Source organism: Lonchura striata, chromosome 2, assembly GCF_050655825.1.
Source record: "Lonchura striata isolate lonStrDom1 chromosome 2, ASM5065582v1, whole genome shotgun sequence".
In the NCBI taxonomy this organism is placed as follows: Eukaryota; Metazoa; Chordata; class Aves; order Passeriformes; family Estrildidae; genus Lonchura; species Lonchura striata.
In genome coordinates, this window is record NC_140704.1 from 85,273,843 (window position 1) to 85,292,117 (window position 18,275).

Consider the following 18,275-nt stretch of genomic DNA (forward strand, 5'->3'; position numbering starts at 1 on the left):
CATCTAATAAGAACACTATAAGAAGTCAGTTTATGCTCTCATGACAGTTTCAGATTATATGTAATACATTTCTAAAAATGCAAACTACATTATTTTGGATTATTGCATTACGTTGTGTTCAAGAAATAAACCATGAATTATTTAAACTTTCCTTTTTTATTTTTGAACTAGCTGTTTCTAGTATTTGTATTGTTTTCTTGCATTTTTTTAATACGTCACCATGAACATAGTTTTAAATAGAAGGAATAGAATTTCATTCTATATGCCTTGAAGAAAACTGGAACAAGGAAAATGCATTGATTCTTTTTCTCTCCTGTGTGAGCAAAAGGGCGGTTCGTATAACTAAGCTGAATAGATGTGCAATCTGATCATCCTGGAACTTCCCAATCTACTTACTCCAAAACCTCCCTATAAAATGGAAAATATTTCAAGCCAGAATGCTGTTTGCAATGTGAAAATAGAGGCTTGGAAAAAAAGGCAGAGCTCTTAAACAAACAGCCTAAAACAGTGATAGTCATTTGAGTCTTTCTGAGATGTGTTATTTTATACAACTTGCTACATTTATTTTTAATCTTGCTGTGTCAGTACAGTCAGCACATCCTATCCTGTACCACTAACTGTATTTACCATGCAGTGTCAGGAAGAAGACAGCAGTCTGCTGGTGTATCCGTAGTGAAAACACCAGAGAAAAATACTCTGCTTAAAGCAGTGGCGTTTTCACTGACCGTTGTCTCGATTCTTGGTGTTGCAGGATGGATGGTCACAGTATCACTTCGTAGCCTCATCTTCAACAATAGAAAGGGATCGGCAAAGACCGTACTCCTCCTCCCGCACACCCTCCATCTCTCCTGTGCGCATGTCTCCGAACAACCGCTCAGGTAAGGCCCGGCCAAAGTAAAGCCAGAAGTAAAAATCCCATCAACGCCATTTCCCCTGACGTCTGGATTTGTTGCTCACTCTGGTGGAAGGGCACGAAGCGTATTCTTTACTGTCACCAAATTACCTGTTCAAAATAGGATTTTTTTTTTTTTCATTAGCACCTGGTAAAGTTTTACAGAAGAAAGATTATTCTGTAACATTTTGTCATAAATTCTCCCAAAATATTTTCTTGATGGGGATTGCCTGTCTAGATCTCAGAGCAATGGCATCCATTGGTAGTATTAGGAAATTCTGTTGCTCACTTTGTTAGTCATGAAAGGCACTATGTGGTTTATAACCATTTTGCACACTTAGCAGAAGTTTAAAAACCCATATTACATTTTTTGTCAGCTTTTATTCTGGGTATGTGTGTATACATATGTATATGTAATTTCACAGATTTGTCTACACATCTTCCTAACATTGATAGCATATTTACACCAGCTATTATCAATTCTATATAATCTGCACAATAAACTAATGTAAGTATCTCAACAAATGCCATAGTGCAAATTAATTTTTCTATCTAGAAATCGGGTAATCATTCCCTCACTTTAAGATAAAACATACCTTCATTAGATAAAGCCATTCCCAGTGAAAAATTTTCAAGATAAACAGAGTCCACTGTCAGTCTTTCAGTGGCCTTTCTGCTGCTTGTTCAATCAAATGCTGTCATTCCATAGGTACACCAAGAGTTTAGTATTAAAATTGCCAAATTTATTATTACCATTATGCCATAGTTTGTTTTTTAAGAAAATTATTTTGTTAATTATCTAGAAGCTGCATCTTAGTCCTGCAGAACAACAACTGAGGAGATGCGAAAATGTAGCCATAATTACAGTGAAAGCTGCTATTCTGTTTTTTAAATCTGCCATTACTCAAGTCCATAAAGGGCTCTTGTTCCTTTTTTCTTCTCTAAAATCTCATCTTGACTGTAAATGCAAGGTACTTGAAATGTCTGGCCCTGAGATCCTAGTTCGGTCTCTTGCCAGAACCATCCTCTCACTTCTGTTACTCTGAATTTTGGATGAAATTTTACTGCCATCCTCAGTTATTGTAAGACTGGAAAAGCACAAATAATAGTGGTTGTTTCTGAAGGAAGAAGAGCTCATATCATTACATACCAGTCAGCTCAAAGTCAGTCTAGAAAATTGCTGGAACAAATAATCAGAACCTGAACAGCTCAAAGGTAGTAGGAACATAAGATATTACTTAACTCTAGGACTCTATTTCTATATAATAACATATGTTGCTGTATATCTGGTAGTCTTCATATCAAATGCAAGCATTGATTCAACACCAATTGCTCTTATTAAATCCATCTGAATTCCTGCTACAAGAATTTGCAGAATGAAAAGTCAGTAAGTACAATATACTATGATCAGTAAGAGTCTTTCAGACAACATTTTTATGGAAAAGCCTAAGACTAGCTATCCAGCAGTTCAGAAAACACCCTGTGTGGTAAACAAAAGACTTACTGAAAACCATTCACAAGAAAAGGGTATTGTTTATATCTGTGCTTAGAGCCTTACTTGGGTCCAGTACTCTTCAGTAGTTTTAGTAATGACCCAGATAATATGCAAAAGTTATCTATTACCTTTGTGGGTGACATAAACCTGGAAGAAACTCATGTTCTTTGATGGGCATTATTGAAATTCAAAGTGATCCTGAGAAACTGGAGATAATGTTCAAAGGAAAAAAAATAACCAATCCTTTAAAAATAAGTTATAAGGAGAATGTCTGACTAGGTGATATTTCCTAATTTCTAAAGTTATTTAGAAATTATCTGGGGATTTTTGTCAGTTGCACACATGAATTGGAAGGTGGAAAAATTAGGATATGAAAACATACTGAATGAACTGTAATTGTTTAACTCAAGTAAAAGAGATATGAGATGGAGACACTGGTAAGAGGTATGCACCAAGTCTTCAAGCATATAACAGCCAGCTGTAAAGAGGTATGGTGTGAACTTTTTCTGCTTTCACAGTAGATGAATGGAAATAATGAGCAGCAAGGAGTCAGACATTTCCTAGCAGTGAGGAAAAAAATCACTGGAACACTGTTCAGAGCAGTTACATGAGCTCTGTCATTAGAGATCTTATGTTCCAGATTAAAAGCTGTCAAGAATGATCTTGGTATACTGGATCCTACCTTGGGGTAAAGAGTTGAACTAAATGAACTCATACCATTCCATCCATCCCTAGGACTGGGTGATAACAGGCTTTTCTGTTTCCTTTAAGAATTAGAGCAGAAAAACATTACATCAATTTTCAGTCTAATATCAACCAAAGTCTTCATCTTTGCTTCCAGTAAAAATTCACAAAGGGGCTGCTTCTGCATTTTAATTCTTCCCAGAAAGTAGTTTTCCTCTCATGGGAAGAACAAGGGAATTCCCACAGGGAACACAGAGAGAAAATTTTATCTGTATCAGTCAATTTTGTTCAAAGCATCAGAGTGTTTATAACCATTACCAGAGTACATGAAACAAAATGTGTCTTTCTGATACCAGCTTTTTCAAGGTTTGCATTCTGGCCTGCTCCCTGTTAGACTCAAGCTGCCATTAGCTGATTTGGTAGTTTGACATCATGTTTCTTTATATCTACCAGATTATCAGCTTTAGATTTACATCACTATTGGCAAACAGTTTAAAAACAATCTCCAATTCTAATGGCTTCATAAGAAAGAACATCTGTCATGCATTTGCTCTGTAAATTCAGAGGCCAGGGCCAGCAAAACCAATTGAAGCAGAATTCAACATCACTTGTGCTTCCCTATTTCATAGTTGAGTGCTAGTACTTCACTGTTGCTCAACTAAAAGATAACATACATAATTTAGAGATGATGGAAGATATGCCTCAAGGTCAAGCTTCACAGTGTTTTACTTTATTTTTTTCTTTTCCTTGTTCTTGAACAAAGGCATTGTAACTGGTTTTGAGCTTCTTTTTACATATCAAATACATGGGTGGTGGCAGGGAAGTGAATGGGGGTAAGCACCAGCACTTTAGTAATGTTTGTACCACTGTGCCCTTACCTGGCTCTGGGGAGCTCTGCCACTCACCCCGTGCTCCTCCTGCCCTCCACAACAGGGAAAGTGCACTTTATTTACCAACACGTAAATATATTGTGGTTAGTTTACTTGAAAGCCATTATTTTTTTCCTTTGCTTTTTTCCTTTTCCGAAGCATTGCAAGATCTGAGGTTTCATGATCAGTGCCAGTTATCACCTCCACATTCTCCAGTGTGTGAGACCCGAGTATAAAGCCCAGTTCTCTTTTTTGTTACCTGTACTTTCTTCCTTTTAGCTGTTCCATGAGTGTAGGGGATGAAGGATTTAGTTTTAATAAAAATAGCTTAAAGTAGCAGTTGTTGCTTTAATGGCAGTTATTCACAGATATAGATATTTAAAGACAGAGGAATTATTTGAGTTACCTTTAATTGTTAGGCATTCTTTGATATATGTTTTCTAGGGGAAAAAAAGGCTTTCTTTTCTCCCCTTTTCCATTCAAATAATTTAATTTGTTTGTTTATTTTCAAGAGAAAAGGGAAGAAAACAATTTTATAAGGGTTTTTCCTATACAGTTGAAAGTTAACAGTCTTTTCAATGGAAATACAGTAACTATTTTGAGGAAAAAATGGAAGTGCCCATACTAGAAAGTTTTGACAAGTTAAAGAAACTGAAAAGCAAAAGGAGAAAAAAAAAATTGTTGTATTTTTTTTTCTTAATAGCGATCATCTTAGATGTTGGATGTAAGTAAAAAAAAAATTAACATTCAGAAGTAAAATTATGTTTGCAGTTGATTGTCCAATGAATACATTTGCCTTGCCCTTCAAATAACCACATCTCTTCTTTTCCTCCATAATATGCTAGGGTTTCTTCAGTCAGCTTCCTGTTAGAAAACTAACAGATACAAACTTTACTGAAATGCTTACTCAAGAGTTAAACACTACATTCAGTCCTATATGTTTAAAAAAAGAAAAAATCCGTTTTTGTTATCTAGCAAGTGCCCCAGCCTCACCCCGGGAAATGATCAGCTTAAAAGAAAGAAAAACAGACTATGAATCAACTGGAACTAATGCCACTTACCATGGAGGTAAGGGAGAACACACTTCTAGGAAAGACACCATGACAGGTGAGATTTTGCTTGCTTAGCTTATATAAAAACCAGCTGTGATAGAACACAGATTTTATAGGATTGTCTGGGCTTGCTGCACTGTGGAAGAGTCAACTGCTTTGGTTAATTCCCAAGTTTTAGCCACCTTGAGGAATACAACTGAAGATATATTTAAATGAATACAAGACTGTGTGAAAATGGTTTGTGAACAGCATGGTTCTTCACAGAAGAAAGGTTCTAAATTAAATTTTGCATGTCTTTTTAAATTTTATGTTTATTTTCATTTCAGAAGGAAGCTGGTTGATCACTTTGAATTAATTGGTCTATTTGAGCATGTGCAATGCTCCCTAAGATCTCTCTTTTGCAGGGAATGTTCTCCAGGATGAGTTGCCTTATTTTGTATGTCAGTATTCACTGGAAATTTGTAGCTCTTTGTAAAGTTTATCTATGTTACTTTTGTAGAGGGACTAATTTAAATGCAGTAATTTTCTGTGTATGTTGTAGCATCTGTTGCAGGTTTCTCTGAAGGCCTCTCTTCCCCAGTGAGCTTATTAATCTCATAGCATTTCAGTAATTAGGAAATTTTGAGTGCTTTTCCCAGTGCTATACCTCTTCCTGAATTCTCTTGCAAAATACATGTTGGTCTCCATCACCATTGTACAGGCAGATATAATCATTATTGAACTTTTTGTCACTTCTATACAGTACCAAGCATCACAGCCTTCTCTTCTCCTAATGCTGCCTCAGGGGAGGCAAAAAATCACAGTGAGGTCTGAATGCCTGTTACCTTCTCCCATGCCTTCTGTAGAAGTCTTGCTCAGAGGCAGAATGAGTTGCTCACCAGGAACACAGTGACTCAGCATCAGTCCATCCATAAGATCCATCTTTCAAGTCTGTATTCAGGATATGAAGATACTCACACTCTATCTACTATATGTGATTGTGTAATCAAAACCTAAAGAGCTGCCTTAGAACTTGTGTGAAAATGCAATATAGAATGTTAATTTGCCTGAAGGTGAAAATCTGAAGAGAAGAATGACAGTCAAGAGCACTTGGAATCCACAGAAATTAGTAGTTTCCTGAATGACTTCTGTGGGGTACTACGGGAAAATGCAGAAGATTCAGTCAAGGTACTGCATTTTATGTGTCTGTAATGTTTTGAGTGTTTCAGTCACTACACAAGCTAATTTTCTGTAAGAGTTCAGTGGCCCTTACTTGGCTGATTGTGAAGGACAGCACCATTTGTTAACCATTTTGTCAGGGATCCATAAAGGGGGGTGAATCTCAGGAATAAGAGCATCAGGCTGAAAAGGAAAAAGCAGAAACAGTAGTATTTTGTTCTAACTGTATATGTAAATTCAGATTAGCAAATTTTATCATAAAGTTCACCAAAATACAGTGTCTCCATGCTGAAAATTTGGGTTTCCTTGCATATAGTCTTGTCTTGTGCTTGTCCGCACATTAAAAAGATGGGCTTTTCTGTTTCCACACCCCTTTTCATTTTATTTTTTTACTGTGGTGTTTTTCTTCTCTGATTCCTACTTCCCTTATTTCCTTTCTCTCACAGTAAAATTTTCAGATTGTGAGGTTTGTACTGCCTCAGCAACCTTTACTCTACTTCGGTTTTTCCATTGTGTTTTCCTCTAATATTGTCTTGTATTTTGACTGTTTCTGTCAATTATTTGGGTGGGCTTTTAGTAAGGAAACTTGAAACTCTTAGCATCATGCTTAGCTATCAATAGTCTGTCAAGCTCCTGAGCTCAGTGAGGGGGAAAAAATTCAAACAAATTAAAATCAAAAAGTGTAATATTTCACAGTCTTACATGACCAGTGTACAAATAAATATGGAATTAACAGGTAACTTTCTGTCTTTCAGATCACCAAATCTCTGAGCTCAAATTAAGCACCATTGTAAGAAAAAAAGAAAATGACAGAAGGAGTCTTGCTCATCAACATTCAATATAGAATTTGTGTAACATAATTGTAGCTTATTAAATAATAAATATTTTATTTTAAAAAACATATAAAGTCAGTATTTGTGATTTTGCGAGACATTTTGACTTTGTTTGAATGGCCTAATATAAGTTCATGTAGCAAGTTTCTTGCGATGCCTGCGTTTCATTTTGTGTATCAGACAGTGCATTGTAGCCGATACATCCACATGGATGGGACTTAGATGAAGGTTTTCTCAGGTCCCACCTGGCACACACATATTTTGATCTGCTCTTCTACTTTTGTGCCGAGCTGATGTATTACACAGAGCTTTCTTTGGCTTACAGATTTTACACAGAGTTTAGAGCCTCAGCTGTAGTCCTCATTTATCCATGACTGTCTCCATGCTCTTCTCCAAAGCTCTTCTCAGTTTGTAGTCGAAAAATTTTATGACCTTTGGGCTGGGACTGAAATGAAGGTTTTTTGATGGATTTTTGAAGTAGGAATGTTGGCTTCATGCTATCCTGAGGATTTGTCAGGAAACCTCTGGGGAAAATGGAGAATCTATGAAGTAAACAGTTTGGCTGAAGATGATAACTTACATTGATTTCATGAGGATAGATAAAAAAGGAGGCACAGTATCAAAGTTTTCATTGCCCTCTTCACAGGTTTATGATGCCTTTAATATGTACTGTCCTTTTTCTCCTCTCTGTAGAAAATAATAACCAATTATAAAATTTTGTCACCTAAAGTATATTTTTAAGACAAAAACTATTATATTCCATTTAGGAAAACGGGAACTGTAAGTGCACAAGATAATGTTATTTATGGCATGGTGTTTTCCTTCAGAACAGGGAAGATAAGATTCCTCTGTACCATCATGGGTCTCTTTCTTTTTTTTCTCTTTCTTTTACTTTTTTTGGTTCCCTCACTGAACTAATATGTACATCATAGTCAACATACTGTGTCTTCTCTTCCAACAGAAGAAAAAATTTCAGATTAATTTATTTTTCATTTGGTTGTGGAGAATAATCAAGCATACTTTTGTTATTTAAAATTACCGGCAAGTCCATGCATATTTGGAACACAAAAAAAACCACCATCAGGTGTTAAAGGTGCTCAGGTTTATTATTATTATTATTATTATTATTATTATTATTATTATTATTATTATTATTATTACTTTCAGAAACAATAATGCTCTGTAATCTTTTCTCGTGCCCTCAACCTCATTTTTCACTGTGCAGGAAGGTGGCAGTTGTAGTGACAGGTAATGGTCTCTGTTATCTAAGATTTGTGAGGTATAGAAGCATTTTCCTTTACTGTGTTGAACTAAATTATTTTAAATGGAGACCTGCTGCTAATAGTCTGCTATCTGAAAAGCAGATTGTGTGATACCAGATGAGGATGAATACCTGTCCAGCTGAGCTGTGCTTTCTTACTATCAGTTTGTGTTCCTGTTTGTTATTCCAAAGTGTCTGTAAATGTGTTCAGAATAAGCACTTCCAAAATCTGAAAGCCGAATGTTAAACCATTAATCAAGTGACTGGGATATATGAGGATGAATTTGGTCAATGACATCTTTGTTACGTAAACCACTGAATAACATAATTTTCAGTTTTTGTCATCATTAAAGAAAACTGCTATAGGGAACTATGTGACTTTTTTTTTTTTTTTTAACCAGTATCACCTAGAAGACTGAACAGAAGGGAGAAAGAAAGGTGCTTTTCTGTAGTGTCCTGTATGGAATTGAACCATAAAGTACTGCAGGTTGATCATAGTATTAATTTTAGAATACTCACAGTTTTTCCTACCAGAAAGTGCCTCTTCAGTATTATCATATAGTGATGTTTAGAGACTGCTTAAAATACACACATAAACACACACACTGATTGCTCCTCTGTTAATTTAATTTTCATCTAGTTGTCACATCTCTGTGAAGAAATGCAGCTGCAGAAATATCTGTTTCTTACTCCTTTCATCCCTTTCCCTTCTCTTGCTATTTTTATTTTTAAAAATATTTCATTTATTTATCTTTCTGATTGTTTTACAGTTTTATTATTATCATTAATATACAATTAGAACAATTAGATATTAACCACACAATATCTGTCCATTCATCTAGCTCATTCTCTCCTTTCTTGTATATTTGTCCTCTACTTTTGGACAGCAAGAGTCAACTGCTCACTGAAACATGGCAGAGTGGGAATGGAGTTCCCAGGGATTCCATCTGCATGTTCAGAAGCAGGTACTGAAGCAGGGCTGCATTCACTGCTAGCAGCTACATTGCTTGACTTACATTTCTTCCAGAATCAGAATTACCTCAACATCCAAGCTAGCCTTAGCCAAGATTTCTTATTCTTGAACTCCTGGCATTTATTTTCAAGCATTTTATGTCTCATTGTTTTTATTGCTTTAAGAAAATATTACTAAGGGTTTGAGGTTTTTTGGTTTTTTTTTCATTTTAAACTTTTGAATTTGTATCCCCATCACTGCAGTGAAATCAGCAACACAGGATTTGCAACTATTTTCATAAGCTGAAACTATCCATTTTCCATTGCGGAATGCATGATGCAAGAGACCGTAAAATTGCAGTCTGGTATGTGACATATGTGAGCACATCAGTGCAAATGTTGCAGTAGTGCACTGGACAGCTACACACCAACCCTGAACTATTTCTAAGTTCATAATAGTCATGGCTAATAGCAGCACATATGTACCATATCTTTTTATATATCAATATGGAAAGGTCATGACCTCCCTCCTAATGTCTAATTGCCTGAAGGAACAACATACAAATTTGTTGTACAAATATACATACAAATGTCTAGTTTGTTATTTTTCATGAGATTCTTCATAACACCCTCAGATTACAGTTGCACCTTGTACCAGTCTTTTGCTCTTGACATCGAACAACAACAAACAGCATTGACCTGTCTGAACTCAGTACTTGTATGCATGAAACTTCAAACCCACTTAGCTTGGCACATATATTCATAAAAGCAAAATGGTTACAAGAAGTTCTTCCTCCATCTATGACAGTCCGATACATTGAATGCCACTTTAATATTTTTTTCAAAAACTAGGACTTTACAAAATGGATATCGAAACACTTGAGTATCTTTAGATCTTGAGAAGAGGAATTTATGTTAACGAAACTTCTTCTGGCATTTTGTGGGACAAGAAAGGAAATCAGAAAAACAGCATTAAAAAGATGATATCTCACCTGTACTGCTGAGAGTCATGTTGTCATGAGATGCACCATAAAGAGCAATGTTGATGCAAACTTCTCTAATACTAGAGACTCTTGAGGAGGGGTATTTTCAAACACTACAACAGAGGCTGCAGCTGGAATATAAAGAAGCCCCTTGAAATAACAGTCAAGTCTCAAAAGTCATTTAAGCGACAAAATGTAACCAGAACAGTGAGAACCTCTGCAGATCAACTCTTTGGCATTAATGTTGACAACCAAAGAAAACTACTCAAGCACTACTTTCCATCATTTCACCTATCTTTTACAGCCTTTAGGCATACAGGTAGAATTCTACCACTGGAGGAGCCCAACCAGCATCACTAGAGTTTATATTCTTGCCACCTTAAAAAAATGGTTCATGCTGCACTTGGAGACTTCCAGGGCTCTTCTCCATTTCGTACACAGGACTCTGCACTTTCTGAGTTATTGCATCCAGCTCTTCAAGGAACAAGAGGCGTTTCACCCCTACCAGTTAATGGTTATGAAATGAAAAATCTCTTTTGTCAGTTGTTAGAGGTCATCAAGCCACCATGTAACCCCTGGCTTTATCCTGCTTTCACAAACATAGTTCAGATATTTAAGAAAAAACATCTGGGATCTGTAAAGTAGCAACATGGAGCAGTGCATCAAACTGACAAAAATAATAGCCTCAGCATGGAACCCATGGCAGATGTGATGACCAGAATTGACGATTCCAATCAGCTTTGGCTGAAGGCCATGCCATTCCTTTCTCCAGAAAGGTTGCAATGGTGAGAAGAAAGGTAGAGGAAATTTCACGTGCAGATTCCCGTGCTTGCACATTGCCAAAGGAAGAAAGAGTGCTTACATCTTTGGTAACATGATTCTTCCTAGTGATATGCCTAGCACGGATCCCCTACCCAGCTTTCAGCTCTGATGTTCAGCACTTGCCATCACAAAGTTTTGTGCTGTGAAAGTATTAAAGGCCACTCTTGGTGCCTCCAGGTTTTATGCCATTTCACAGAGACCTGAGAGTAGTCATGAGCCACATGTTTCAGTTCCATTCGTGACTCTGATTCACAGCTACTCAATTTTTACTTTCCAGCCTGTTCTTTTATAGCGAGAGTCATCATAGCAGCATTCAGTCATTGGTTAATGTCTGGAAAGTTAATAATGCATGAAAAGAGTTCAGCAGCCACACAAAATGCTACCTTCATAGTCTTTCAAATATGAGACATAACTACAGTTTTTCAAGTCCTACCAGCAAACTAAGCTTCAGCTACATTGCCAAAACAGACAGATCAGTGGAGTCATTTTTGTAAGGAAAATCCTTTGCTTTTCATTTGGGGTTTTTTGAGATGAGGGTAGAAATACATTTTTGCAAGACTGTATATTATCCTCCTTCTCTTTAGAAATACTTCCAGTTTCAAACTTGTAGTTCAGTTTTGTCTGTGCATTTGAGTAGTAAGACATCTGAGAAGAAAGTGACAGCAGTGACGGCAGTCATGTATTTGACACTATCTTGGCCAGACCTCTCCAGTATAACTACATACTACTTTTTGCATAACTTGTTAGTCACTTACATTTAATCACTTTATGCTTGAATAATTTCATGAGAAAGCAAAATGACTGTAGGATTAATACTCCACATTGTCCAACTAAAGTGAAAGAACTGAAATGTTTTTTAATCTCAATATTTACAGTTACTGTTTGTTGCACATGTTACATAAGCCCATCTATAACCTGAAATTTATTATTAAATGCTAGCTTTATATGAAATTATTTTGTTGATGCATATAAGAAGTGCACAAGATTGTTATGAACATGACATGGAGCCTGTTGCATAAATGAATACCAAAGACATGTATTTGCACCAAAGCAAAGATGATGACCATTCAGTGGAAGGAAAAGTCTGCAGGTGTTTCTAAAGACTTTGGTGTGTGGGAAACAGGTTTTGTATTATGTATTTAATGATGTATTTAATACCACTTTGAGGCCAAAGAGGTATGTTTGGTGAATCTGCTTTTTCTCTCTCTGCAGCTCAGAACACTGGAATCTCAACTTTGTACAGGAATTCATATGGTGCGCCTGCTGAAGATATCAAACATAACCAGGTAAGTACAGAGGCTAAAATGTTACTGTTCCAGATGGCCAAAGACTGGTGCAATATTGTATATGGAAATGGAAAAAAATCACCAGAAATTTAAAAACATGACAAATAAACTGATTGCTTCATGTAGAATTTTACTCTTGTGTCCAAATCAAACATCTGTGTTTGAATACAGGAAATGAAGTGAGGTACTGAAGATCAGTTACTCCTCTATAACAGTTCTAGAAATAGAAACTAGAAACTGGAGTAGTTACACTCCTTTGTGCAGTTGTAATATCAGGCTGAAACTTGTAACATCACCTGTAGGACTACTGAGAGTAGTGAACTTAGGCAGCCTTTTTCAATCCCTTCATGGAGTGCAATACAATTATTTGTTCTGAACAAACACCGAGAATTTGGGTCATAACAATGTGACTGTTCCTGCCAACTTGAGGGAACATTACTGACATGTACAGAGGAGCAGGATCCGCAGTGTGTTCTCACATTGGTGTCTGAGCATCGGTATTCCCAGTGATAACCATCTGAGGAATGACAGGCTACGTCACTTTGCAGTCACAAAATCTGCCCAACTTACAGACATGGCCTGAAGCAGAAGATAGTCTTCTAGGATAGTCAGCATGTGTTTATACATTTCAGATTTCAATAAAGTCCCAACTATAAAGTCAGAGATTCACTAGGGATGTCTGAAAAAAAAGGATGGCAGCCTTAGGTTAGAGAACCATCTACGATTTACTTTTGTGCTTATCATAAGCATTCCAGCTTCAAGATAACAAGCTGGAATGTACCAACAACACAACATTGTCACTATGAATTGTTGAGGAGGTGTTGAAAAGATGCTTCTGCTTAACAGCAGCAGAAGAACCCATTTCAGGGCACTTTTCTCATGTCAGTGCCCTGAAGACTCTAAATGGTTTTTAAGGATATGGTGTCACCTCTTCCCCTAAATTTCACTTCAGTCAAAGGCAACTGCAAAATGTTTAGCATCTTTGGAGTGTAAATTGATTACATTCAAATTCTTCCAGGCTGAGTTTTGGTCACCAGTATTTGCATTATACAGTTGCAAATTGCACACAGATTGTAGTTACAATAGTGAAGTAAAAGCTGTGCTGGATGAACTACTTTTGACATAAAGCAGCATCTTTTGCAGCAATAATATTAAATAATAAATATATTTGAAAATAACAATGCTATTAACTAAATTTGAAGAAATAATATTACAAGGCAGAGCTGTGGAACTAATTCACTGTTAAAGCAGCGCTTTGAGCAGAAGTTAAGATGATGCACAAGCTTTTATTTTTAGCATGAGAAACATGAGATTTACTCCTTCCATCCGGTTGCCTACAATAAGTGGTATCTAACAAGCTGTGGATATTACTGTCTTTCAGGTTTCAACACAGCCAGTTCCACAGGAGCCCAGCAGAAAAGATTATGAACCATATCAGTCATTTCAGAATTCAACAAGAAACTATGACGAGTCCTTCTTTGAGGACCAAGTGCATCATCGTCCACCTGCAAGCGAATACAACATGCACCTGGGACTAAAGTCAACTGGCAACTACGTTGACTTCTACTCAGCTGCTCGTCCGTATAGTGAACTTAACTATGAAACAAGCCACTATCCAGCCTCTCCCGACTCCTGGGTTTGAGACTTGGGCAGATACAAAAGCTCCAGGAACTGTGCATGTGCATGCATACCACAAGACATTTTTTTTCCTGCAAATTTAGTTTGTTAAAGCCTGTTCCATAGGAAGGCACAGATAACCAGTATGGAAAAAACTAAGAGATTTTTTTAGAAGGCTAAAAGATACGTAAGCTAAACCTGGGAGTAATTAGAAAGAAATATATATATATATATATACACACACACATATATATATATATTTTACAGTGTGGGGCAACTTTACTGTTGGCCTGTAGAGTCTAAAGTTCAGTGCTGTATATTGAATGTGGCTGAAGGAAGGAGGAGGAATATGACAGTGTATCTGGGTCAAGAGTTAAGCACAAGTTACTAAGCAGCGTACATACTTTATGGGGAACAGCTTCTCACACCTTGTTTAATATCCTCATTCATTGTGAATCTAGGCTTCAAGTTGCATTTGGGGTTTCCTCTGTACAGCAAGATGTTTCTTGCCTTTTGTTAATGCATTGTTGTAAAGTATTTGATGTACATTACAGATAAAAAAAAAGGTGCATTGTGTATATTACACCAATGCCACAGTGTTTCTTCATCTATGGTTCTAAATATTGCTTCAATTTCAAATTTTGAAAGATGTATGAATTTCCAGTTTTTTGTTTTCTTCTCCCCAGTGCGTTTTAACAAAAAAAAAAATCAAAAAAAAATTTCAAAAAACAAAAAGGAATATTTAGCAGTATTGTTTGTTCTGATATGTGACTTTGTTTGTGGCAACTCAAAAAAAAAGGCATTCAGCAGTTTCTGACAACTAACATTCATCATTCCACACTCCTTGTCAACAAAGTGCTTTTTCACTGCCTAAAATTTTAGATGTAGATATTTGAAATAGATTTTTTTCATTTATACCAGTTTTCTTTATGATGATACAGTGTTTAAAGAAAATAAATTACAATTGATCTGTCATCCATATTTGCTAAGAATGTCTATTTCCAAGAACCTACCATACAAATACACATTCTTACTCGTGTGTGTCCACGTATGCATAGTATTCCATGTGCGTGTGTTTGAGTGTGTGTGTTTGTGTGGTGTAAGACTTCTTTTCACCCAATGTTCTCCTTGTTAAGCTTCAACTTTTGTTTGATTTTCAGTTCTTTTAAACAGTGGAAACTCCAGTATGTGCTTTCTCTTACTCACTTCCGTAACCATCGACAGCAATTCAACACTGCTAGGCCACATGTTCACAAAAGAAGGGGTAGCTGATTTTTTATCACCAACGCCATCACCCTTAGGTGCCATTTCCTTTAAAATAACATCTTTTGATCTCCTCTTGAGGAAATTTCATTACTCTCCAGTCACCAACCAGTAAGTGCTCAAGGAAGGCAGAGTTTGATCTTGCCATCTCCCGGAGGGAATGAGAAACTAAGACCCATCAGACTTTAATCTGGACTCTCCAAACTCTTTAGACTACGCAAGGGTCCAATTCTTGAACCATTAGGACAATCATTTATTTTAACCCATACCAAAAATAAAACCCAATACCCAGAACACATTCCTCAAATATGATAATGAAGACCATTTATTTGCATTTAAAGTGAAATTCTAAAAAGTGTAAGGGACAGAGAATTTTTTTTTTTTTATTCTGAAAGTAAAGAACAGCTACATAGGCTAGGAGGCCAGAAGAGCTGGCATATTCATCGTAGCTCATGTAATGCTGGAAGGAAGAAAAATAAGCATTTCTTCATTTCTGTGATTCAGGCAACAAACAGTTCAGCGTACAGTTTTCAGAGCATAAGACCCAATACTAATGGACTGGTTGTAAATTGCTTAAATTGCCAATAAGGAATTTGTTTTAGGTTGCAGACATTTCTGTGGTTAGTCACTGTAATAGTTTTAACATCACCTGGCACACTTCTAGCTGCGTGCAGGGGGAGAAGTCTCTCACAAGTCATCACCTGCTCTATATGACGCAGCCCAAGTAGTTCATGCAGGCGGGTATTGTGATGTAGAATTGGTTTATTGGTAATCTAGGACTATAGTTTAATCTTTTGGGCAGCTTTTCCCAGTGTACAATATGTAACCTTTGCTCTTTGTAGTAAACAAGGGGAACAATAGCATGCAAAAAAATTTTTAAAACATTTCAGAAAGGGTGGGTGGGAGGGGCACAATGGGCCAGATGTATAGTGAGGTAGATAAAAATATTATTCATAGTTTTGGACACAGGTTGTTTATATTTTATTTATTACATTGATTTTAATAAGTGACATTTGCAGTGCTCTTTTGAACAAAGCACATTTTCAGTATAAAAACTTTTTTTTAATAAAGAGTGTCACTTGCAACTGGAAGTTCTTCTTGACTGCCTGACAAACAGCAGGCTGGTGCAGCTCTCCAGGCACAGGTTTGCCAACAGGCCAAGGGGATGCATCATTCTGCTCAAAGTTTTTAGGACAGGAGATTAGTGTAAATTGGATATATTTCCATTCTTCAAACTACTGAAATGCCCACATTGCCCTCTTTCAGCTCCTCTTAGGAATTACTTGGAGTCAAATGATGACCATTGCTCAAGTGAGAGATTCTGGATTGATGATGTGGCATAAAATACCTTTTGTCTATACTTTGTGTTGGTTTGTTTCCATTTTTCTGTAGTGGCAAGTGCTCCGACTGGTAACGTTCACTCTTGCTGTACTGGGTTTTGAGAAGGTGTTGAATTACCTGGCTTCTTTTCCAGGTTTGGAAATATAACACTGCCGCCAAACTGAGCAAGATATATATGATGCATTCTTTTTAATACTGAGGAAAGTATCATTACCTATTGCTGTTCCCTTCATTCTTGTACTAGATCACACACAGAAATAGAGAAGAAACAAAACTGTTCCAAAAAAATGTATAAAATGCAATTGATGTACTGTAAAATGTCGGATTTTTTTTTTACAAGCTTCGTATTAGAATCTTGTTCAGCTGTGTAGAGCTATATAAATCTCACTGTTTTATTAAATGATGTTTATGGTCTGGAAGGAATGGTTAACCTATATCAAGATTTAACAAATTTGCACTAACATGAGCAATATTGATTTGAAAAAAAAATATTAATTCAATATTTGAAAGATAAACTATGATTTTAAAGGTATATTAACACTGAAGGTTCATTTTGACAAATAACATATTTAAGCCCAAAATATAAATGGTTATGTCAGATAACACAAAAGAACTATAACAATATAGATTGAGAAAAAAAAATGTTTCACTGTACATGTTGCTAACATGTACAAAGACAAACTCATATTGACGTATTTTCTATTAATAAATCCTACTGTATTGTGGAGAATTGCTGGTCATAGTGCAGTATGTTTAAACTGAGAAGTTGACTTCATAGAAGCTATGCAGCTTCACACAGCAAAATGATCCTTGCGATGTGGGTATTTTAAATATTCATTGGATACCTAACTTTCATCTCTGAAGTCAGTCACTGTCCCCTCCCTCTCCACAAGGTTGATGAGCACAACTGCATCAACCAGCCAAGGCAAAAGATATTTTTGAAAGCACCCGGTACACCCCTAGAAAGAACCTGAAAAGCTTAAGGCTGGTGCCACTGTAAAATATATGATCTTGGCCGCAGGTTACATTGACCACAGCCAAAAAACAAAGAGCAAAACATTAATTTACTTGTGCGTTGCTGAAAGACCCAGCACACAGTGCATATAAAGTCTGGAGAATAATTGTTTCCTGGGTTCCATGAGCTTGCAGAAGCATCTCTCCAGGAGACTTGCAACTCAAATCAGAAATGTTGACTTTTTTTTATACATTGGCACAGGAGGCTTTCTCATCTCCTTTGTCACTGTTACTCATCCTCTCTTGCCAGCAGAAAGATCCCTGAGTTTAGAATTACTGCTTGTATCATGAGTGGGAGAGATGGAGATGGCAATCTGAACCAGGGGGAGGAAACATAAAGGCCTAAAAATACACTTTAGAGCGTGTGCATGAAGACAGATCCGCAACATAATTACTAACAGTAGAATTGACCCAACGAGATTTTATGCAGCAAGAGCTTCAAATATTACCATCAAGTTAATGTAATGAACATTTAATAGTAGCAGTGTGATGCAAAGCTTTATTCTAGAAAAGTAGGAGGGAGCAACAGAGAGAAGTCACAGGTCACCACTGGGCACTTCCAGCTTCAGCCAGCAGATGTTGGGCATATGAGAAGAGACTGCTTACTGCTGTGAAGGAGATGGGAGAGGGATGACTCTTGAGGAAGAACTTCAGTTCCAAGCCTTTCAGACTCAGTCAAAACATCAGCTAAAATAGGAGCCACTTTTTGCAAGCTTGCCCCTTGCCCCACCGTCCTCAATGGCAGAGTGAGGAT

At 36.7% G+C, this 18,275-nt stretch overlaps 1 protein-coding gene across 8 annotated transcripts in view; it reads left to right on the top strand.

Annotated features, from left to right (window-relative positions):
* Positions 1-17,237, top strand: part of CTNND2 (catenin delta 2) — a 644,065-nt gene extending 626,828 nt beyond the window's left edge. For 6 of the 8 annotated variants that reach the window (XM_031503965.3, XM_031503970.3, XM_031503971.3 and 3 more), the window contains 4 exons: positions 752-878; positions 4,916-5,047; positions 12,213-12,286; positions 13,668-17,237. In XM_031503965.3, the coding sequence (XP_031359825.3) occupies positions 752-878; positions 4,916-5,047; positions 12,213-12,286; positions 13,668-13,928 (594 nt within the window). In that variant the 3' untranslated portion in view covers positions 13,929-17,237. Of the gene's footprint in view, positions 1-751; positions 879-4,915; positions 5,048-9,131; positions 9,210-12,212; positions 12,287-13,667 lie in introns of all 8 variants that reach the window. The other 2 variants (XM_085573606.1, XM_031503967.3) reach the window with 2 other exon arrangements.
* The last annotated feature ends 1,038 nt before the right edge of the window (positions 17,238-18,275 follow it).